This window comes from Trachymyrmex cornetzi, unplaced genomic scaffold, assembly GCF_001594075.2.
Source record: "Trachymyrmex cornetzi isolate Tcor2-1 unplaced genomic scaffold, Tcor1.1 scaffold579, whole genome shotgun sequence".
Lineage (NCBI taxonomy): Eukaryota > Metazoa > Arthropoda > Insecta > Hymenoptera > Formicidae > Trachymyrmex > Trachymyrmex cornetzi.
The window spans coordinates 541,560-567,694 of NW_017299892.1; the positions used below are offsets into that span (position 1 = coordinate 541,560).

The 26,135-nt window shown below is 34.0% G+C and overlaps 1 protein-coding gene across 1 annotated transcript in view; it reads left to right on the forward strand.

Annotated features, from left to right (window-relative positions):
- Positions 1 to 25,844, forward strand: part of rsh (Rap GTPase activating protein radish) — a 130,337-nt gene extending 104,493 nt beyond the window's left edge. Inside the window, 12 exon segments of the mRNA XM_018515497.1 lie at positions 11,022 to 11,124; positions 14,187 to 14,359; positions 17,184 to 17,685; positions 18,213 to 18,609; positions 18,740 to 18,974; positions 19,447 to 19,618; positions 19,750 to 19,989; positions 20,484 to 20,639; positions 21,873 to 22,024; positions 22,251 to 22,360; positions 24,524 to 25,045; positions 25,253 to 25,844. Coding sequence (XP_018370999.1) covers positions 11,022 to 11,124; positions 14,187 to 14,359; positions 17,184 to 17,685; positions 18,213 to 18,609; positions 18,740 to 18,974; positions 19,447 to 19,618; positions 19,750 to 19,989; positions 20,484 to 20,639; positions 21,873 to 22,024; positions 22,251 to 22,360; positions 24,524 to 25,045; positions 25,253 to 25,405 — 2,915 coding nt within the window. The 3' untranslated portion in view covers positions 25,406 to 25,844.
- Positions 25,845 to 26,135: the final 291 nt, after the last annotated feature.

A 26,135-nucleotide genomic window follows, 5' to 3' on the forward strand; every position in this document is an offset into this window, starting at 1 on the left:
CAATATTTTTTCGAATAAACATTGTAGTATTCTTCGAATAATTCGTTTTATATATATATATATATATATATATTATACCCTCGGTTTTTTAAAAATTCAGTTTATTTTAATGATTCCACGTCTACCAGTATCACCGATCCGTACTACTGCAACATTCAATTGTACAATACATTTTTCAAACCTTATCTAGTTTATGCAATGTGATGTATTTTATTATTGTAATTATTGATGCGTATAATAGAAAATTTTTCTTGTACAATATAAATTATTTCAAAATTTGCATCTATTATCAATTTAAAATCGATTTTCTTTTAGACAAGCGCCTTTCGATACTCTTTTAAAAAATATAATTTAATATAATAATAATAATAAATCTTTAAGATTAAAGTGTGTTTATTAAAACATAAATCTTACATTAAAATCATGATTGAGAAGGAGCAGTTATCTAAATGTAATATTTAGATCACGAAACACAATATGAAGTTTAATATAAAACTTTTTAGAAATTTGATGATCAACAGAGAAAAGAGTGTTATAAAAATTCGCAATATCGAACAATTCATAGTATAACATTTTCTCTTTATTTCACAAGCAATAAAGTAACGTAAAGTAAAGTAAATGATATGTGTCATGCTAAACGCTCATGAGAAGTTAGAGCGAAGCTTATCGCGTGTCATATCGCAATTTGTAATATGTCGTGTTACACGATGCTTGAGATTAATAAGTCAATACGAATTATACGTGTTAATTCATAGTTAGTCGCCAATTTAGATTACGAATTCTAACGCACCGTATTCAAATGTCAAAGTTAAATCTTTGCGGACCTAACATATATAAGTCGAAGAAGCATGACGTAATTTACTCCGGCCTACTAAAATTTTAATACGTATAGGTGTAATGCGTATTACACCTACGTATCCATCTTAACGAATAATTAAAACGGTGAATTTCTCAAAGTATGAGACCCTGTATCGTCACAGCGTGACGATACTTAGAAGGCAATCATTCAATCATACTCATTCATGATGCTGTCGTCTTTTTATGGATTGATGATATGGACACCGCAGAGAATATAGTGTTATACGTTTACATTTTGAGTGGTAATTTGGTTTATGATGTGTATTCGCCAAGTTAAGACGAGATATAATAGTATCTTTCGATAATATTGGAAACGATAAATATTTTCATTGTGAATTTTACGATAGATGTAATCAGTGCGCGGAGAACCATCCCTGAAAGTGCTTTTATCATGAGGCGTGTTGTATAAGTGCATTTACTTTGTGTGTTTTGCGCATGTCGAAATTAATTAAAAATAATGCTTTCAGCATTGATATTCTGTTGCGTATTTTAATTTTTAATATTCGAGTATCGTGAGATTAAAATGTTGATTCGTTAGATTCGTAAACCGAAATGGATTCCATTCATTAATTTGATCCGTGGCTAGTTCTTATTTTTACTTATTAATACGGGGTTTTTATTAATTTGAATATAATTAAAATTATGACCGATTAATTATTTAAATGTGAAATTTTTCATTGTATATATAAAGAGATTGTCTGTAGAATAAACAATATTTGCGTCGGAGTTACGCGGAGGTAAATCATTTTTGCAAATACTCCTCGACGATCCTCCCAAGAACGATCATTATAAGAAACTTAAGTTAACTCAAACGACTAAAAGTTGTCGTGGCATTTTTTACATCTCTTTCCAGCATATTAAAGATTTGAAATGTTGATAACTTTTACTCGTATCTTGTAAGTAAGTTTGAAAAAGTATCGGGTATCATTAAATCGGGAAAAAAATTTATGCGAGATTAAAAAATAAGGAAACGCTTTCAAATAAAATTACTGCATTGTGCTGGCTTTATTAAAGAGAGAATTAATTTTTTGTTAGCAAAAATTTGTAGCGGAATGTCGAGAATCTATGGCTATATTTGTCTGATTTACCATTCCAACAAGTACTTTTGAAACAAATAATTCGATCGTATCTATCAGTAATAATTAAAGTTATGAAATATTATTAAATATTTTATTAATTCGAATGTATAATTATATTAAATTAGCCTTTTTCTCGTACAGGTAATATTAAGTATGCATGTTAATGCGTACATATTCGCAAGTGCTCTTTTAAATTAGCCAATTGAACGGCAGCTATCGATGATTTAATTAGAGACAATTATCGAATACGCACAAATACGTAAAATGTAATAGAGTTACCACACCAACCTACGTTACTAAATTAACTCCAATGTCCATCTGGAACATTTTCAATAACACTGAAAATTAAGCAACTCGCATAACATAAATTTCAATAACAATAAATTAAGCAACTCGTATAACAAACATATTTAAACTACTAAAAAATATTTATCGACTGCTATATAGATTGATAAGAAATAAATTATATTTGATTTTTTTACTAATTATGCCGTATTTTTTTTAAGAATACAACTCTTCAATATTTCACTCTGCTGTGTTTTGACATCTACTGATCAGAATAGCAATTAGAACTCATTACGTTGTACCGTGTTTCGTAATATGGTAATATTTATCGATCTACAGCTTATTACATTTTTCGTTATCTTTTCCCTGCATAACACCGAAGTTTTTCACCTCGGTAACTTTCTACTTTATAGTAGCTTTTAATTTTACTGCAATGCTCTTAATTATGTTTCTTTTATCTTCGAGATTCGTCCAGTGTTCGCGTAATTTAGTGGTTACACATTTCAAGGCAACGACTAAGAGAGCAGAAAGGGGGCTATGGACAAATTGTCCGTAATTTATGCGCTACTAGCAAATGTAATTTTCCAGATCGACCTGGTCTCTTCGTCGCGCGACTCTGCGTCCATTTCGAAATTGCTCTCGTGTTTTCGCGTTCCCATTAAAGAAAGGTTGTTAAATAAGGTGAGAGCCCCAACTTTTACGTTGAGTACCTTCGTTCTTCGCTTCATCCTTTTATTGATGCCATTGTAGGCTTTTTTCTTGTCGATGTATATGGCTCTTTTTGTTGAGAATATTTATCCTCAACAATGGAGTTAAATTGCAACGAGCAGATATTTCTTAAGACAGGATAAACGTTGTAAAAATATCGGTTATTATATAGTTTCCTTCATGAAAAGATAAATAAGATTACTTGAATGACAGTATGACAATAAAAAATCAGCAATTAGATGATCTGATTTTAAAGATAGTAGTCGAAAATTAATTTTTAAATTATGTTTGGTCGTTATCTCGTTTAATTTAAGATTTTATATTTATTTAAGATTATGCAATATATAAAACGATACCAAAATTTTAGCAAGACATTCTTTTTTAACTCACATTTTGTTTGTAATAATATATTTAATCGTGTAATTACTTAATTTTATTTGTCCGCGAATCTCCGTGATTTTATTCGCTAAATCTTTTCAATTATACATTTTCAGACACATTTTATGTTTTTATTGAAATACTGTAACTATTACTTTTTTTTCATATTCTTATGTCATTCCCTTAGGATTATCCCTGCGGAGCGGATAGGTATTAAAATCTTTACCGTTCAGCCATGGAGCTAAAGAAAAAAAGTTATTTCGGATATACAGTAGATTGTTTCATTTTCTTTGACCGCTCGTAAACGTGAGATGAAACACAATATTTGTTTCATACTTCGTAAGATTAATGAAACGACGAAAGCGAAGGTGACAGACGAAGCAAAAGAAATTACACGCGTTTTAAATTAATGGAACATTCTGATTATAGTATAAGAAAACAGGTGTAACATTGCGTATAATGGCGATAGCACATCTTAGTAACAGTCGCAATCAAATTTGAGCCCAAATGCATTCTCTTATTGCGTATTCACGGGAATCTTACACCTTTCTTATTGAGTTATTACATCATAATCCTGATGTTCTTCGCTCGTTCATCATGTAATACGATCTAATGAATCTTTAATCGAGAAATATATATTAATCGGCCGTGGCTGATGCTATTGAAAAAATTTCCAGACTCATTGTACGCCAGCCATCGAAAATTCTCGTGATCGTCCTTTACCCATTTGTCAACTATAAAGGACGCTTTCATCGGCGAATGCGCGTTAACAATGAAGCTGATAAATTTCTCTCAATACGCAATGTGTCGATAAAATGATGATAATAAGGATAAGAAGCAATCTCTTTTGTAATATCACAGTTATTGATATCCGAGTAATCGTATCTCTTGTCATAAATCTATAGACGCGAAGTTTGCAATGCGAAGGGCATTTATCACTTAAAGGAGTATTTTATATATGTCGGGTGTATGTGGACGACTATGAGATGTTTTAATATTCCGGTCACTCAACGCTAAAATTATCATCATAGCTATTATATATAAGCAAGGCTCATGTCGATTGTTAATAATTCATATAAAGTGTTTCACTTGTTTTCGTATAATGGCTACATAATCTCCCGATATTATACAAAATAATTAATTAATGATTATGGCTGATGACTTCGTGCTGCCATTCTGTTATTATTAATAATAAATAAGAATGCAGTATTATGAAATATGTAGGACACCACATAGGACACGTCTATCTAAGATTCAGAACAGAAGATTAAAGAACAACAATAGAATAGACTAATAGACGTTCTCGAGATGTTTATGGTGTGTTGGTGATAGTAAATTCATCGTATCAATCACGCGTCGATCAATCTTGGGCGTTGCTCGAACACATCACTCCCCGCATGTGCGTTTATTAAGGATTTATTCGGGCTCTAATCCGCCTTGGACTGCCTGCGCAAATTGCAAATCAATTATTCGTATTGACGCAAAGGGCGCGGCATACTCGCGGATTAAAGAGAAATTCCAATTTGGCACACACAAGCGTAAATAATCGGCATTTTATTCGCGACCGCGTGTATTGTGATTAAGACCTGCCACGCTTTTCCTCCGCAATTTATTTAAACGCAAATCCACACGGATTAATTGGGAAATTGACATATAAATGTACGACATTGAGAATACAATTTCCCCGTTGCGATTTTATGAAGCGTATAAAAATTCTTTCTCTGGAAACGTTGTCCTTTCTAAAATTCCAATTTTCGGAACTTGAAACTTTATACGGTCATAAACCTGCACGAGGTTTTCTCCTGGTACAAGAGCTATTCTCGAAGTACGAATGGGCCTGTGCATTTTTATTAGTTTGAGAGAATATAGTGTCAAAGAAAAAACGAACCAAAAAAAAAACGTGAATGAGCGTCTAATTGTTTATCTACAATGCTATGTGCAAACCACAGAAGAATCCCGAGTGCAATAATTATACGAGATGTAATTATTATTTCCATCGGTGGTGGCCGTTGGTAATCGTCAGCGGGAGAACTCTCGGGAATTTCATTGGTTTCGATAAATTCTGCCGAGGTCGCGCTCTCCGGTCATCAATTCCCAACGACAAGACTGCGTTCACTGTTAAGGCTGAATTTACGCGGTTTGCTCTTAGTGATCCTCTCGGGTAAATCGTCCCAAGTGAATGAATCGGAAGTGAACTATCGACAAGCTCAAGTTCACTCAAAGCCCTTCATCTTTGATCGTTTGTAATTCATAAGTTATTGGCGCCCTTTTAAAATCGACTCTGTATTAATAGAAATATCTGTCATTAAAATTAATTTTGAAAATATTAACATATGTATGTACGCACATTTCGATTATAAATTATCCGACCATAAGAATTTTCAAGATTTTTGCTTCGTCGAGCTGATAGTAATTTTCCATAAGACTCTCATTTCTTAGCATGAAGAATTACTTTTGTCGAAACACTAAGTAAGATTTATTTTTCGTTTATTTCCAATGATTTATGTTGAATCGAGAATATGCTGTGTAAACTCGGTTTAATCGTACCTAATGTTCACCATATACGACGGGTTTCCACATTCTCCGTATTGGAAAACTCTAAATGATCCGATGTCAATATCATACCGCCATATGGTTCGGACTTAATCGGGAAAATTTGGTTTATATTGTTTGAAAGTTTGCGCTGTGCTGCTCCTAAATTAATATCATCTTTCACTAATTCCCATCTCTATGATTCCAATTGGAATGATATTTATTACTATTTGCACACGTTTCATATCTGTTCTAAAAAATAATCTGATAATATTTTAAGTCAAAAATATGAGCTAAAGATAATTTTATTTTTATAATACGTATTTATTTACACAAAATATGTATGTTCTGGGGGTTCCTTACAGAGCTTCTCTAAATTTTGATTGCTCATACGACTTATAAGTGGGGCATAATAATTACCTTGACATTTTTACTAGGCAAAGATCGATTCCTAATTGATTATACAATCTATGAATAAAAAGAAACACACAGAAAATCTGATACATTCTGTATATTTGATTCTAATTGAATTTCCTGGATAGCTAAAGGTTAAAGGATGTTAACTGCAATTATAAATAGTTTTCATTAATTATTGTGACTAAATACTATTATTATAAAATGTTGAATACGTGCATAATAATATAGAAACGACGAGCACAATTGCTTGATAAGTAATTAGTTCTGCCTTCAGTTTTACTGACGAAAATTTTCCCTCATTTTAATTTAATAAATATAATAATTATTAATAATAAGTTAATTTTAGGTAACGCTAAAAGAATATTTCGCTCTTCTGGATTTCACAGTGAATGTCATTGTTTAAAGGCGTCATCTCTTCTGGAACTATCAGATACAATTACATTACACATACGGCACGTGCGTATAATTGCATCTTAGGTGAATTAAGCGAGTCACTTCCGCTGAAACTCGCTTTTAGTTTACGTCAAATCCGACTTTCTTGTAGCATAGGATGTAACAAGTTTTATTTTCTCATTAATCGCGACCGAGCCCAGACTCTGTAAATTAACGACAACGGATAAACGATCTGATCCAAGCACGTAATAAAGACGAGGGTCAAAGCGTCAATAAAAGCTGTGGAAACAATGTGCGTCTGTGATATTACGTGGTCGGGTTTTTCATCTTTTTCTTAAGAATAAACGCTCGCAAATTTTATTTGCAGTGGATGCTTTACAAAGAACGTTGTATGACCGCGAGATTGCATTTATCAGCAGAAACGGGAGTAACAGGACGACAACGAAGAATTAATTAATTAAAAGTAGCGAGAGAGACGTAATCTAATGCACTTCCACTGGTAGTTGTGAGCTAACATAGAAGATTGTCCTAACAAAAGTCCATCATAAAGGAATTAGAATGAGATTATAATAAAATTTCGATTTAAAATGCAATGAAAGTTTCCTAAAAAAAATTGTAGTTTCTTTTTTAATTGCAGAAACGTAAACTCTTAAATCTTCGCTAATTTCTTTGAAATTCAGCTATCTGTTGCAAAACGTATACTTACATTAAATCAAATCAAATTACTTCTGTTTCCAAGGTATTCTTTGCTGTCTCGTATCTTTATTCTCATGCGAAGAAAAATATGTTGCAGCTACCTATTTCATTATGAGTAAAAAGAGTCACGGAATCAAATGAGTAAAAAATGTTTTATGCAGGAGTAAAAGTTTTACTCTGATGTCTGAAATTCATTTTTTATTCTGCATATTTTTAAGTGTAATTTAAAAAAAATTAAACAGAAATGAAGCACACGTTGTCTAAAAGCAAGAGCCTTTGATGGAACGAGTCCGAAAATTCGAAGCTTCGACCTGGTAGATCGAGTCTGCCGTTAACATGTTAAAGTACTGATAAAGGCTGCGTCAATATCACCTCGTTCGTGCGTGCACACTATTAATTTCCTTCGTTACTAAAACCTGCCTGGAATAACAAACACGCAACTCCAAAGTAATATTTTTGAATATACTTCCGGCACAATGACTAAACTGAAGCCTCTGTTTTATTCGCTCCTCTATCATTTTTATTTACTTTGCTTAATACTTTTCAACTTTCAGACATCTCGTTATCGCGATTGGAAATAGAAGGAGAGATATTACAATTTTTTTCTCGCAAAGTGTTGATTACACGTTCCATGTTACTTGACATTTTCTGATACCCTATTTTGTCGCGTAATGGATGTATAAATAAGAACAAGGTTATCTTGAATATAATCATCATGGGAGTAAAAAAACCGGCAAGTGTAGAGCGACTCCTTCGTCGCTTCCTACTTTTTTTTGAATCTTTACTTCAAATAGTGATAAATGCATGTTTTATCTCGGTGGTAGACGCTCGTTAGAATTTGACCTAGCTCTTGCATATTTTAGACGAGATTTGCATCACGCCGCATTTCAAGATAAAAAAACGAAACCTAAAGAGGTATGTATACACCACGTTACCGTGACGAGGGTGTTGAAATATATATCGCCACATGTAAACTACGGATTAATCGACATTTCCCGCAGTTTCGTTTGTGCCGGTATGCGATTTTATTTCGTCAATTCGCGTTACGATGCGGGCATGTTTGCTTCACGTTTTTTTTTTGTGAATTTATTCTATCGCGTTATCTTTTAAAATTTTCAATTTTTACTGCCGCCAAAAATCATGCGGGATGTGAAGTACTTTTCAGCGATATTCGAACACCAAAGGATATGTTAAAAATTTTCGATAATTGATAAGCTATGCTAAATTTTATTTATAATAAAAAGATCGTGCAAAGTATATATATAGGATTTATTTTGATTCTTTATAAACGTGTCGGAAAAAAAGAGAAAAGTTTAAAGCCTAATATACTTTACACAAGGCTTGCATGTAAAGTATATTAGATAATAGCGTAAATCGAGGGTGAAAAGAATATAATGCGTTGGTTCAAGCGAAATACCATCCAACGTAATCTTATATCACGTGCCACAGTTGCGACACGAATAATTTCTCTCGTCATCTAGATATTTTGCACGAAATATATTGTGGTCCGTGAAAACTTGTAATGAGATTGCCGCAACGTAGCTACTTAATATTTCAAATTCATCGGCGCCTTTTAAACTCTTCTCTCAACAGTATATAAATATTAATAACGTTTGTTAAAATTCGTAATAGAATACGTTTGAAATAATGTCGATTTTGTAAATTTATTTTGTTAAAAATATCTGGTAAAACTGTTTACGTATTTAATTTTATATATCTTTTTTGCGTTATCTCAATTGAAAAATAAAGTTAAAAGAAATAAAAAATTAGGCTATAAGATTATGTCGAAATTAAAATATATTTGTAAATGAAAATAATTCATTTAAAAACATTTCCACTGTAATTATGTTTACTGAAATAGTAATATTTTACAAATTTAAGAAGCAACCATTTTTCATTATTTATTTGATGTGATATATTATATTAATAGAATATCATTATATCATATTACATTTCGAAGTGTGTAAATGTTGTTTCAATTAAAATGACATAAAATACAATTTTTAATACATAATATGAATTTAATTTAAAGCAAATATCTTGTGTGGTAGAAGCCATTACAATTTTAACTCATCAAAATTCAATTATGAGTTTCGTTTCTATTCAAGATATACATCGTCGTTGTTAAAACGTAATAATAATCACATTATATATAACTTTCTAACAACCCAAGTTAAACAATGAGATTCAAGTCGACGTATCTATGCTTTATATGCAGGAAAGGGTGTTGCCAAGTATACAGCATTCTCTGACTTTCTACTATTACTTCTGAATTGATATAAATGAGTCTGAAGAAGTGATTCTTTAAGCAACTTTGAATAAAATTATTACATATACATACATGAATATTTACATCAATTCTTCAGCGTAGATTTTCAAGATCATTCTGCATCTACTTTTGTTAATTAATATTTATAAATTAATTATCTAATTACATATTATATTTTATCTTGTAAAAAATTATTTTAGATTTTAGAGTAATGATATTAAATTTTTGTTTTATTTTTACATCACTCCTCCATATTTCATCATATTTCTTTTTTATCACACTTAAGATCACGTCCTTAGTTTTGCCAAGTATAGAACTAAGAATCGGAGCCACGTTACTAAATATGATATTTTTAACAAGTCCATTAATTCTGCAGTCACGAAATAGAGCATGCATGTATGAGCCTTCATTGACAGGATATGCGTGCGTGCATGCGTGCAATTAATACATATTGCAGCGGTCACGAACGTCGTGCCGTCCTCCTTCCTGACGAGACCGGCGTGGCGCCGCGCCGTGACGCCTACTTTCCTCTCGATATCAAAATTCCATGCCTGGCATGCGCTGGAATTCTTTACGGCCTCCGGTGTGCCGTGGTGTGGTGTGGTGTGGTGTCACGAGAGCGTCGACCACACCCCAGCTTAGCTCAACACGACCTCGCGGAAGAGTAGTTAAGTAAGGACACAAGAACGAGAAGAGAAGGGGGATGGGGAGAGTATCGGGAAACAGGCGAAGGTAGAAAAATAGTGTAAATGGAACAGGATGCGCAAGTTCTCCTGAACAACCAGGAGGTTTTAATGGCGATAATGAGAAAGAGGATATTACGCGACGCATGGTAGATGCTTGTAGAATAATAAATGCGAAAGCGAGGAAAAAATACGTGTGAAAATAGAGAGAAATGTTTCAATTACTACAAAAATGATTTATTTACGATAAATATTTATGATTCCTTTAATGTAAATATGAATAGAGATCCTGAAGAGTCTGGTTATGTAATATAGTCTTTTCACGAGACAAATATAGTAGTAATTGCTGTTTATTGCAGAGTATTGCAGAGGATGGACCATAAAACTTGGAAGCCTATATACTCTGTAATATAAAGTCAAATATTGCTACCATATTCCTTGTGTGATTAGACTCCTGAGGGTCTTTAGATATAAAGAGAGAATTTTTGACAAATACAGGGATTTATCTTGTGACAGACATTTTGAATATCTATTATAAGAGATAATTCATTTTAATTATAATTAAAATCCTTTTAATTATAATTAAAATAAATTTAAATAATTAAAAGATTTTATTGCTTTTTTCTTATTTCGACATTTATCGCTGCAAGCATTTACCTGTATATCGTATTATTATGCGCCGTCCTTTAGAGACTATTCTATTTCTGCGCTTATTGTTTCAAGAACCGTCGCCGTTGTACGACAACAACCACTACCACGAGGAGTGCCTAAAATGTAACAGCTGCGGCCTGAATCTCACGGGACCCAATCAAAAGCGGGCGAGACGGTGAGTAAGATAGAATCGCACTCTCGGTGCGGTTTACGCTTCCGGCGAACTCATAAAACGATATTATCCTTAATCAGTATTGTCGTACCGCATTAGTGTGAAGCACGCCTCTTGTCCTTTTATTTTCATACTCATTTTATAGCATTCCCATTTTATCGAGGCTCTTAACGTGACTGTATAACGATTTCATTTGGTAATCCAATACCGTTTTCGAAACTATCTAGGAAGAATGTGTCTCTCAAAAATTTTGAGATTTGACTCTTTTTTTGGATTTTCAAAAGGTTTCAATTTTGCATTGTTTATAATATTTGACTTTGCATGAAACTTTATGATTTTAGATTTCACAATATGCAGAAAGGTAATGCATGCTTTTGGCAAATTGCCAAAAAAATGCTTGGTCACAAATTACAATTTTCATCATTCAGGTTATCATTTATTATTTGGTTCGTTGATTTATTATTTTTTATTACCTCCGGCCTGATTTCACGCAATCTGCATTCAGCCGCGTACAAAATGGACGTTCGATGAATAAACGCTTTACATTTTGTATTTAAAAGTGTTATTATACAGGATAACGGTAAATCATACAGTCAAGCGAGCAGTTTTATTGTTGACTGCGGTATAATATTGGCAATGCGAAATGTTGCGCGCGAAAATAATTTTTGTTCACAATTTAATACCGTTTGCCGGAGAGGAACATAAATAACTATACGACATTCAACAGAATTATATCCATGTTATTTGCTTCATGCTATATCACTCTCTCGACTTCTTTTACATATTTTAAAAATTAAGCCGACGCGCTCTCTCTCTCTCTCTCTCTCTCTCTCTCTCTCTCTTACGAAACAAGATCCTTGACATGGACGATCCCATGATGCTGAATTCTCAAGATATTTCTGTCTTGGAGATTGAGTAGCGAATATTCGAGATATACATGACGAAATAGAACGCGAAATGCTATTTGATCTGTATCTCACAGACGCACAAAGTAACACAATTGATAAATAAATATAACTATTTGATGTATTTTTTTTTTGAAGTAAGAAGCACATGACTCTATTTATTATTAACAATTTGTACGTCATCTTATTATATAAATGTAATACGGCATATATTTCTTTCATCATTTATAAAACGCATTTCTTCCATCTTTTAAAATGTATTATATAACTCCGTAACCAATTTGCGCAGTAAATCCGCAGATGAAATAAAGTACGAGAACTGTAACACGGGGACATCCTTTATATAGCGCGAGAAACTCAGTCAACCGAAGAGCCAGTCGCGAAGCTGCGCTTTTGTAACGCATCGCCATGCAAACAGAGATTCCGTTCACGATTTAACACTTTGTTCGCCGGGGCGAGAAAGACGTCAATAGATCGCGACAGTAGGAAGGCGCTTTTTTCGCCGTCCATGCATCACATCGCCGTCCAACTTTTACTATACTCTCCCGACGAACATAGAAATTCCGCGTCCGATAAACACGACGGACAATCGAAAGACAAAACGCGAAATAAAGCGTTCGTCCCAGTGAATTCGGTCTCCGATTAATTTGATCGGACGATTGAAGTCCAACGGAATTGCGACATGCTCTTCATGAAAAATCATCCCAGTTTTATCAAGAGTCACGCGAAAGCTGTTCGATCGGTTGGAATGCCGTCTCCGCGCGAATATCGCGCTTTCGCATCCTCGTACATTCGATCGAATTTACATGGCCGATGAGATTCGATCTCGAAAAGAATACCCGGCCATCTATTGCGTTTTCCATTCGAGAACATTTACGTCACGTATGTGGGGATCATTGCGAGGCTCAGCCGATCGGAAAGTCATCCCGTCGCGCCGTTCGATTGCGAGTCACGTGGAGTTGAATCGACGATTTTAACGTGGTCTCTCGTGGATAAAAGGACGAATAATATATCTTCTATATCGGGTCGCCGATTCAGAAGCCCATTTGCGATTCAACGAACGTTACGACGGGCGTTATCGTCAAGCTGCCACGTTGAAAACGCCACGTCACAGTGCGTCATAATGTCATCCCTCGACAAGCTTTCTTCCGCGGAGAGCGAGGGATTATCGAAAAATATTTTTATTATTCCACCGGGCGGACCGACGGCAGACTGTGGAAATAACGTGCGGAATCCTGTCAGATGCAGGCCGAATTGGAATGGACGTTTTAATGTTACATTATGCCTTTACCGGCCGTTTTACAACCTTTACGCAAGTCGCTAATGCATCACTATTATGAGGCTACCGCCTATCGCACAGGAAATATAAATAGAAATGTCATTTGAAGCTTAGGAAATAATATTTTTTTATGATTTATGTCCGTGGCAGTCGATCACTCTTATTTGTATATGGAACACAACTCGCAAAATATCAGTGAACATTGACAAATATTACAAATATAGTTGAGAGTATAATGCTCTCCGAAATTTAATAAATTACAAAGAGATTAACGTGTTTTTGTATGGGTCATCACAATTTCTACCGAAACTCAGTATAGTTCGTAATTTTAATTGGTATCGCGTAAATCCATGCGATAAAAGTGAACGATAAAAGAGATAAGGGATGTGTTCCAATAACAGCCACCGTCGGGACGCAACAATGGATTCACGTTTATCAAGCGATCTGAACTCTCTCATGAAATTTCGTTTCTCTTGATCGTTTTCATCCATGATAAGATTCATTTAAGTTTGAGAGTTTCATCACGAAATGAAAAGTGTCAGTCGGAGGTTTTTTTCTATCTTTAATCAAATGTCTTCCAACAGAATCAGATCCGTCTACTTAATTACTTTTTTATAATCAACCCGTTGAGTTTTCATTTCAAATTGATTTGTTTTTCATTTTTACGACAATTCATTTTTACGACAATTCATTTTTACGACAAATTTTATACCAAAAGGTGTTACACAACAGCAAATATCATTACCATTTATTACCATTAGCTGTTCACTTTTATGTTGGAAACGCTGCTCCATAAACGCCTATTTATTATTCTTGGATGAAAAGCAGTAAAGTATCGCTCGTTTTCAACGAACAATTCTGAGAGTTGTTCTGTATTCCAGATTCAAGAACCAGATACTTTGCGATCTGCACTTTGCCGACGTGGCGCTGATGGAGTGCTCGGACTTCATGCAGCAGTTGCGCAGCTTCAAACCACAAAGTTTAGGCTGTGCAGTTGCGAGAAGAAAGTCCTCGACCACCCTGATCTTCCCGTTGCCACCTCAGGCGTGCTCTGGTAAGTGCTTTTATCGTCGCTATCGAGATCGTTCATTCTTCCCTTCTCTTATCATCGGGGATGCATTTTCGTGAACGAGCCCAGTACCACCGACTTTTGGAAGAGTGCATATGTATGAGATGAAGCTACAGGTGGTTCCGCCTGTCTTGGATTACTCACGATTATATGAGCGAAGTTACTTCGTCACGCCGGATTCGAATAGTAGAATGTAAGTGTTCGGTAACGGGTAAACGGGAATCACAAAATATTCATGAAAGAAGAAATAATAATCGTCGCGTTTCTTCAGTTCACTGTATTAAAATGGATGATCGTGTGTACTAGATAATTTCAAAGCGAATTAAATTGTAAGCGTTGATAATCTTCAGGTATTAATTTGCAATTATTGAAATAATCTTCGAAATAATCTTTAGAAATTAAATTTCTATTGACGTATAATAGTAATATTATCCTAGGATAAATAAATATGTTTGGTCATCAGGTTTATACCTAATATCAATTTTTGCAAATTTTATACATTTTGCTCTTACGACTTTTAAACATACTAATTGCTATACTATCCTGAAATGCAATTTTTTAATCATAAAGGCAAAGTATAATGACATCTATAAAAATTATTATTAGCATAAAATCTTTATCGATGAAAATGCCAATATTTATTTATCTTATATTAAGGGTAACTCCGGCAAATCGTACTAGGATTTACGCCGAAAAAGTCAGAAAAAATAGAAAGAGTAGGGATAATATTCCTGCAACTACTCTGTTAATGCCTTTATATTATATACGTATTGTGTTATGATTTCAGTTTCTTACTGTTAATATTAATGAAATTATTGTGAGTTGAATCGATTTGTTATTGTATAAGTAGCGTCATCATATATTATAATCTACATAAAATAATTACTGTAGGGCGCGTAAAAAACTTATTGTTAGTGGTTATTTCATGATACATAAGTGTAGAGGAATAGTAAAGCATGGCAAAATGTGCTTTACTATTCCTCTACACTTATGTATCACGAAAAAAATTTGTACAGCAAAATACAAGTGCTTTGCTCTTGTATTCTTTGTTTAGTTTGTTGTCTTGTATATCCCACCTATTTGGGATATACATTTTTAGCGGGCAGGATTTATTCCCAAAGCAAAAGTGCGCAGATTGGATTTAGTGCACTAAATGTAATAAACACGTTACATGAAATATACTTCATGTAATGACCTCATATATATAGGAAGATTGTAATTATTATCTATTACTTCATATACATATTTATCATTCTTATTCCTTAATAAAACTTTGTAAACATATTTTATAAGTTATTGTGTCATTTTACATCTTATTTATAAGCATTATTTGTAAATTTTTCATGAGCCGTACATACCCCTATGAGTAGCCGTATATCCCACCCCTATGGTATATACGGCAAAAGGGTTTCAAAAAATTCTTTATTTAATAGGAAAAATAAATATTTCGGATTTCTAATATTTTTTTCATAGTAAAAACAGTACAAAGTTTTTACTGATATAATTCGTTTACTTTAAAAATAGTAAATAATACTTAATAAATTAAGTTTTTGTTAGATGCAGCGTATATACCGGAGTTACCCTATATGTATATTAATATCTTGTATTCTACATAGATATATATTAGTTAATATTTACTTAAAACACTTAAGGCGTTATCCATTCCTTTGATACGGTCCTTTTGTTTCACGAATTGAGGAAATTCCGCGATCCCCAAAGGAGGTAGGGAACCAGCGCCGTGTCCAAATTCGGGTTTCTAGTGAGATACGGATGGCTATTATATGCGAACAAAGAGCCCGGCAATTAGGTCGATTTGCAGCAGCGGAGCTACGATGAAGAGGAGGGCACCGCGGGCGGCTCACTCTAAGTTCGAATACCAAGCCCTGTTTGCAAACAGCTTGGTGTTCTACCTTACAGTGAATCGACTGCGGTATCGTCGACAGCCGCGCGTCGGAAGAAGGAACAACGGATAGAAAGGAAGAAGATTGATAAAACGAGGCAACAAAGCACGCGGGGGTGGAGAGGAAACATATTACCGGAGATACGTACTTAAGTGGACGTGAATCCGGCGTCATGGAAGGAAACTCTCTTCAAGATTCTCCGCATCTCTCTCTCTAGGTTCCGTTTTACGGTCGATTCGTCCTCGAGGCGCTATTTTGTCGGATTGGATTCCTCTTTTAATGATTTTCAGACAAGAGTGCTTGTCTTTGGATACTATTTATTCTATCTCTTTTTCTCATTCTTTATATCTCTCCTTTCTCCTCGTTTTCTTTGTTTCACTAATTTTAAACAAACTCCTTTTCGCCTCGAGAATGATTCGACCGATCCTTTTCGTATCTGCGAAGAACAAGACACCATCGGCGCCATCGCTCACCAATTTACTCCGCCGACAAGAGAGCTAGTCAAACGGGTTTAATTAACGTTAATCTCGCTTTGAGCGAAATTGCCCAATCGACGTCCGCGCGCTTCATGATGAAAACGTTGAGGATTATTGCATTTACGTACAACGTGTACAACGACAATGTAATAACTTTTACTATGATATTACTCTGTGATTACATTCTTTAATGATTTCTCGCTTGATCTACAAAACTTCCACTTTTCAAAGGCACAATCGAAATAGCTCACAGAATTCCGGCAAGTACGGTTTATCATATAAAGTTGTTGTACTTATATTTTAACAATTTATTGCTATCTTTACTCGTATTTTTTTCTAGATACTTACTCATCATTGCTCATTCTAGAAAATAACATTCATGATAAGCAAATTAGAATTCGATACAAGTTGAAAATAAATTTCCCCGTATAGACGAGTTCTGTCAAGAGTTCCCGCACAACCTGATACCAACACCCGGCTATTGGATCGAATGCTCGCGACAACAGATCACGTCGGACACAATCTGGGACGAAAGTGAAAGCGAACACGAGGCTACCGATCCCGAACAGGCGGAAGGACAGAGTGCGGAGGATCGTTCGTCGATATTGAAACGGCAGGATAAGACCTCTTGTTTGTTCGAAGCGGAAAATGAAGGTGATACGGATGATCCGCCTCGAAAGAAGACTACCATCGAGGAGCAATGGGAAAAGAATCAGGGTTTCGAGCTCACCTCCGTTGAGCAGGAGACATACGAGAAGTATTTCTATGGCTCGGAGCATTGGAACTACTTTACAAACGATGAAGATCTGGGACCGGTGATACTCAGCATTAAGCAAGAGACGCTTAATAACCGTGACCAATTCAGGATTTTAGTCAGAGCCATCAGTTACACGGTCCATGGCCTTATCCCTGCCAGTTGCGTCTTTGCCGATCGGTAATTCCTGAATCACATTTTACTCTCACGTACTTATGTCGTATTTAGAAGTTTTTCTAAAAAATTAATTTATTCATTAATAAGAATATAAATGATAAATAAGAGATAAATAAATTATTATATCAAAGTAATAATTTATCTAGTTTTAAATAAATATTTTTAATGTTCCTGGAATAATAAAAGTTGTGCGGTTTACGAGTTATCTCTGTGTTTTGATACATCATTAAACACCAACGTTCCGCGAATCTTGTATTTCACGAAACGTTGGCATTTAATGATGTATTAAGACACGGAGATAGCCCGTAAACCGCGCACCTCTATAAAGAAAATACTCGTGGAAGTCTCAAAAGTATAATGAAAATTGTAGTAAAATTATATATGTAAAATTAAAATTTTGAACTAGAATTGTACTAGAAATTTATTCTAGCACAGTTAAACACCAACAAATTGAAATTGTTGATTAAATGCATGTTACAATCAATATCTCTTCCAAGATACACGAGACATGATAGATTTTTTTTTGACAGGTATAATCGAGAAGAAGTAGTACGAAGTCTCGGTAAGGAAGTGAACATCAATCCACCGTTAACCCTGGGCCAATTACCAGATACGCCCGAAGAACTTCTGAAACTCGATCAAGTTTTTATCAAGTCCGAACTGAAGGTGGGGATGATTTATGTTCAGGAAGGTCAATATAACGAGGAGGAGATACTCGATAACAACGATAATTCGCCGCTCTTCGAGGAATTCCTGCAGATTCTCGGGGACAAAATTAGGTTGAAGGGATTCGACAAGTACAAAGGTGGTCTCGACACCGTACACGATTTGACGGGCCTATATTCTGTCTACACCAACTGGAGGGGCATCGAGATAATGTTCCACGTGTCCACCTTATTGCCTTACGAGAAACACGATCCTCAAAAAGTAAGTTATTTATTGCACTGTTATTTTTCAGTTGTACTTTTCGTGAATTTTCTCGTTAACGCGACAGATAAATTTTAGTGGTAAAAATGCCAAGAATTTAATTGAAAATCTTTACTCTTTGTTCGTGCAGCTTCAAAGAAAAAGGCACATTGGCAACGATATAGTGTGTGTCGTATTTTTGGAAGCCGACAACACGAGCTTCAGTCCAGCTTGCATCAAGTCGCACTTTTTGCACACATTTATCTTGGTGCGAGTGAGTCCACGGATAAAGCGAAAAATCACGAGATACGAGGTATCCGTAGTTACAAGAGATGAAGTTGGGGCCTACAAACCGTATTTATGGGAACAAAGTGTCTTTGAAAAAGGTATTATTACATTTTCATATAAAATTGACGCGATTAAAAGAAATTATTTTTATTTGAAAAACAGAATTTATATATAAAAAGTTATCGCATCGCAGGGAAAGTTTATATGTTTTTTTTCCTATCATAGCGCAAATATTTTATTTAACGTTTAATCGTTGGCATTATGTATGCATTAAATGTAATATAAATATATATTCGCAATAGATATTGATAAATATGTAATTTGCATAATAATATAATCTTCATTATAAATCTACATATACATGGTTTGCGACAAAGTTTAGCAAATTTGATATTACTTGATAATTTCTGCTTTGATGTTGCACTCTGCAATTATCGAGTTTTTAATCAAACAAAATAATGACAATATAAATGCAAGATTAAATTGGCTCGCTATTTTAGCATTGTCTCAATTTAAAATCTCCCCTATACGTTGAACTTATCTATCGAATTGGGTTCTCGGGCGCAACAGGTCCGATGTTCCGAGAATGGATATTAACGAAGATTGTGAATGGCGAAAGAGCGAGTTATTCTGCACCGAAATTCGCAAGGATGCAGGAACGAACGAGAAGTCAAATGTTGGAAGATATCGTAGCGAATCTCGCTAATCACGCGGAAACAGGCCAGATTCCGAAACCATACAGGTAAGACACGATCATAACAAAATAATACATATTAAATATATAGTTCGCGATTAAAATGGTTATTTATGAAAAAAAGAATTCGAAAATATGATATTTTGCATTAAATTAACGATATGATTATTGATTCTTAGACGAGGTTCTTGGCGACCGATTGGACACATGAGACCGTCTTCACCGCTGTTGGATTCAGTACGAGATCAATTCGAAGATTATGATCAACTGGCAAAGGACTTCACCAGGGTGTTCCTCAATAATTCAGCGAACGTGACGTTAAATACTAGTCTTTTTGACGTGTCTTTCCTCGTGCCGGGACATCAAAAACAAAAAGTCCGATTCATCGGTGTTAGGGCGATTCTAGCAGTAAGAAGCAGGTAATAAATATTTTCTTTTCTTCGAAAATTATGAGCATAGCATTTGCTCGGTTCGTAATCAAACAAAATAAAATTTAACCAAATTAAAACGAAATAGAATTTATATTTAAATGATATATATAGGTATATAATTCTTGCAAAAATATGTATAAATTAATGTTTAAAAAAAATTCAAATTACACACTATTTGATTATATATTTTTAATATAGAAAGATAGTTTTCAATAATTTATTGATTAGAAACGTCCTTTCTGCTAGTTCATTAATTTCAAATGAGTATTTTTTAATTAGCTCAGTGTTTCACAGATTGATAAGTATAAAATAGTCAAAAGAAATATAAATAAACAAATAAATGCAGCTAATTAGACCGGTTGATTAACAATGTAAAAGACATTTACCAAGCGGAAGCATGAAAAATTGAACATAAAAAATTCAATATGAAATAAATTATGAAATATGACGTGATGTAAAAATTTATCGTCGTATTTATACAGAGTGTTTCAAGAAATGTTATACGGAATTCAAGCGGGCTTCGGAAGCCCGCAAGTACCAGTTGCTGAGCTACTCGCAAGACCGGCGCCGACATTGCTTAGCCCACAGAAGCCGAAGAGCTCGAATTTCCTACAAGTTCCCGACATGGAGAGTCCTAGGTACGTTCTTGATACTTATGAATGTTGTCGTTAGCTCGTTATTTATCTGTTAGTCTCATGAATCTATTTCGGAATCAAATATTGATATCAAAGTTCGCTCATTAAAGTGGAATACGTCATTACAAAAGCTGGTAAGTTTCGAAAATCAAAATTGTTAAACAAATCACGGACAAACAATCGTTAAACAACTATGCAAAATATTATGAAAATCATTGGCGATCCGAGAATGTTTGGATCTTAGAATTTGCGTTGGATTTGAAGTCTCAATCAAAGAAATCAAGAATGTGGATTATGCGATATGTTACGTGAGATAAAAATTGGATTTCTCTAATGAGAATAAATTGAAAATATGAACGGTGAGACTAATGCCTGCGATTTTCTGTGTCGAATGTTTCTTTTATATTTATATCGTTATTTGATCGTAATATATGTATCTTTTTACACGGCACATCCATGTCTCCTATCCTCATGGCACCGCATGATTATCTCGTAACTTTTTATTATTTATTATCGTACAATGCAAAAGTTGCAAATTTAATCAAACCATGTATCGTGTATTGGACTTTATGTAGCATGCTCTTTTCTGAGAGGCACTTGCAGTATTCTGTCGAATGATACGATTCACGTGGCAAATTCGCCTAGCTTTGATCATTAAAGAAAAACGATAATTATTGTTTAAAATTCTATGAATGAAGTCTGTCATTTGCTCGTCAGTCTGTTATTTAAATTGTTCTTTTTCTCTCATAATCTGTATCTCTTATAAAAAAAGAAGCGCTGTATAACATGCATATTCTTTTTTTCACTCGTTAGTATGTTGATATCAAGTATGCTTTCGTCTACTTTTATTGTGGCATTATCGCCAATAATTTTACATCACTGCAGTTCACCGCTGTTTTTTATATTCTAAATTTCATATAATAATCAATTGTATTGACTAAATTGGAAAGTTCCTATATCTGTTATGGATTCGATGAATTATGCGCACAAATTGTTTCGATTCTTCGCACGTTGACAAGTACAAATTGTTAATTCCGAGAATAAGCTTTCGTCGTTGTCTCGTTTTCATTTCGTGACTTTATATTCCAATATTTGTCCTATCCAATTATCAGTCCTTTCTTTCACCTTGAACCCGGAATCATCCTTGCCTCTGCGTGAAATACCTGTAAATTCCACCTCCATACCTTGAGGTGCCGCTCCGCGGTTTCTGTGAGATACTGGTTCTGATGTGTTTAGGCCCAAAAGTGTCCCTTCATCGCCGATGGTGAAACGGGCCTTCTCACGACTGGGAACGATCACGGCAGGATGGGGAAGGAGTATTAGAAAGCATGGCAGCACTTTGCAGAGCGAGGATCGAAAGCGATGGGCCAGCTCGCAGGATTGCAGTAGTAGGTGTTTCAATCCTTATGAGAGAAAGGATCTAATTTATCTTATATTAGATACTTTTCAATTTTAATCAAGTATAGTGCATAATTAAATTTATTGATAAATATATTGTAGAGAAATAATAAAATAGTAATCCTAATGTTTAATAATGGCAGTGAAGATATATTCGTACGATAACATATTGCGTTTTTTTTAGAGTGAAAGAATAGAATTTAACATTTTTTACAGATAAAGAAGCAAAAGACAAGGATAAAGCAGCCCAGTCATTGGCAGTGCCGCGACTCAGCGTTTGCGCGGACGCGCAGAAAGTAGATAGAGCCAAACTAGCACAGACTGAGGTAAGCAAGACGCCAACGGTAATAAGTATTTCAATATTGAGAAAAAACGATGAAAGAGGATTCTTAGAAAATTCGTTATCACGCGAAACTAAAATTTCCTGCCAAATCTATATTTTATTTTTAAAAACCGCTTTTTTCAAGTTGCTGAAAAAAAACCGGAAAAATTCCCGTTTTTTCCGAAAAATTAGTTTTTTTTTTGGGAAAATTGCTGTTTTTGCAATGTATATGACATGCAATTTAATTTTTAATGTTCTTCATCAAATTAATGTGATCCAGAAAGTTATGTAATCTTATTTTTGTTAAAATTTTTATTTTTCCTTCTATTTTTATAGTAAAGTCTATTCTAACCTTCCTATGGTGCATAGCAAAGCATTAAGTATACGACTGCGCATTGTACTGCGCAAGTGGTTACTATAGATACATCACGTAGGTTAGATCGGTTAGATTCACAGATTTCTATAAGACACTATGGCCGGTATTCATAGTCGATTCTTATTTCAAGACCGTCTTAAGTATAGTCTTAAGAAGTCACGAATCAATCGGAGTAATTCTGCTTCTCTATCGTTGATTCCTAGGGTATTTATGGATATAATTGCTAAATATACAGACTTTTTCAAAGAATATACTATGAATTATGTTGTACAAAATACTATACTTTATCATGTTAAGAACAGAATTGATCTTATTTTGTACGATGTTAATAAAGTAACTTATCTTCACGATTTCATGGAGAGGGTCTCAGTGACCTGGAATGCTTCAATTGTTTTGAACTTACCAGTTTATTAGCCTGTCATTTAGGTTTAGATGTCACTTCAGTCAGAGAGAATGTTGTACTTTACAGATCTAAATCTGGTATCTTCAGCCGATAATTGATATGGGATGTAATTAATTCTAAATGTATACCGATTGTGAGGTGGTAGGGATATTTTCCTGAACAACCTATTACATCAATCGCTGTTCGTTTACTATAATTACATCCAATTTCATATGCGTGTGAAAGATCATGGTCAGACTTTGATTTTCTTCATTCCAAGAAAAGAAACCGTCTCGACACTGAGAGAATAAAAAAATTAGTATGTGTTCGCAGCAATTTGTCACTCTCAGATAACTCTCTTCACAAAAAATAGCGTAGTCTAAATGGAGATTGTACCTATTACATTAATGATGTAATATTTGACAAAGATAACATTTTATTGTGACAATAGTGATTGCGATTACTCCGATTGGAATTCTGAAAGTAGTTCAGAAGAGAGCGATTAAAAATTAATCTATATTGTATGTTATAAAGATAGTCATTAGCTCTTAAAACTGCTCTAGTAAGGATAAACTTTTAAAAAATTTAAAATTCTTTTCATTCTAAAGACTATGTGATTCGTCTTAATCTGCACATTACAAAATGTGTGTTGGATTTTGTTTAAATTAGATATAAAAAAGATTACAATTAATTCTCATATTTTATAATATTATTAAAATAAGATACTTCGTTTAAGCATTGAAATTAATATTAAGCTAACTTTTATGTTCACGTTTACACATACACACACAATACTACATCACTTAATGTGAAATTTATTTATTATTAAACGAACTGTTTTAGGAACAAATGCAATCTTAACAACTAGTCTAAAGAGTAATTTAAGTTAATACATATAACAGTGTATGTTTTGTATGTTTTATTGAATACATTATGGGACCTCAATTCTGTTAACTTATCCAAATTATTCCGCTGTGTATTCTATACGCAATTATTTTCTTTACGGAAAGAACCGAGAACAAACGCGGCAGATTTTACGAGCACGCGTGAATTTTTCTAAAATGAATTTTTCTACCCTTGGGAAAAAAACCGAAAGAATCGGCGGAAAAATTGGAAAAATTCGGTTTTTTCCGATCCTTTAAAACTATAATTTATTATGTTCAATATATATAATATTTTCTAATATATCTTATAAGATTAAATATCATTCTTTATTATTTTGTCCCAAAATGAGTTCTAATATTTAATATATTTATTTCACTTTTATAACAAACAATTATTGATTAATACTAAATTAGTAAATTATTTCTTTTATATCTTAAAAAACATTGTAGATTGATTTGAAGAATCTCAAAACCCACAATTGATCGTAGTTTTAATTCTTCCATAAAAGAAACAAATATTTTTAGTTTGACATCATCGAGTTCGATCCAGAGACTTTCCGAATTTTGCTGGACTATCTGCACACTGGATCCTGTCCGCTGACGTGCAGCAACATACCTGGTCTGATATGCGCCGCGGAGCACTATGACCTGCCGGAACTTCTTCAGGCATGCTTCCATCACGCCAAGCAATTTCTAAGGGTCGAGATTGTCTGCGTGATGTTGTGCGCCCTCGAGAATTACTACTGGCGTTACACGTCCGCTTCGGAGTTAGTCAACATGATCCTCGCGTTTATCGAGACGCGAGCTGAACTGCTCTTTAATCATCCGGACTTTGTCACTCTAAGTGAATCGATGGTACAGATGATCATGTGTCGTGGTCTCGAATTGCCGGAGGTCAAGAAATTCGAGGCAATGCTGAACTGGGCAAAGCACAGAATCAAAACCAAATCGACTAAAATCGACGCCAAGGTGGAGTTTAAGTGTATCATGGATAGGCTCAGCAGGGATCTCAAGTTACATAAGATAACACCCCAGGAACTAATTAGGGTAAATATAAAAAAAAATGTATTATATGATATTGAAAAATAAAAAAAGCATCTCAATTTAAATATATATAATTATTATATTAAATTATATATAATTTATTGTATTAAAAATTATGTGATACGATTATCTGCTAATGTAAAATAAATATTATAAATGATTTTTTCTCGTTCTTCTAAATACAAAAAGGATTGCTTCTTATCTTTCCAGATCGTATTACCATCGAAAGTTATTAAGAACGAGAGAATCCTAGAGACTCTGATGTATCAAGCGAATTCAGGCATATACAGAAACATCGATAGCTGTTTGGAGGCGTATCAGAAGAATCTACAGGATCAAGAAAGTTTTGACTGCGGACTATGAAAATTAACCAACACGCGAAAGGTGCCACAAGAACGACGTGAAAAACACGTATCGATAAAGGAGTGATGAATTCTTCGATGTTGGAAAAATTATTCTCTTGTAACGTTACAACGGCCATGTCGTGTTATCGGATATTACGCGAATAATCGAGATCTTTTCGCTGCACTGACTTGTAATTAGGACATTCCGGTTGCGACCGCGATATGTAGAAGTCGATAATTATATTGCAAGACCTGACACGAATTATGATAGATTTCTCCGATATCACACAAGTTGCTAAGCTACTCGATGAATAATAAGTTTAGACGTAATCTCGGCACCATTCGCGTGAACTTTGTTTGATACTTCTATAATAATTCAATCGCATTTGGTGGCGTATCAGGCTGCCATCTTTGTTTTATTATCAAAGTGAATTATCCATGAAGAGAATAACACTAAAGCAGACATTAAATGAGTTATATACTTAATACAGAATTTTTAAAACTTTCTTTTAAAAATTATTTCAGGTTCATAAAGTTCTGAAAAATTATAGAAAATTTCCTTCTTGTTCGAGAATTTTTTAGCTTATCCGATAAATGTCGATTGAATTCGAAAATATTGGCTTACATTGATTAATATGAAAGTTTAACATATATATAGCAATTCTCATGCATAATTATTTTCGTATACTATAAAGTTTTCTATTAAAAATAATCTATTAAAAAAATTTTCATATATATTGTTTTTGATT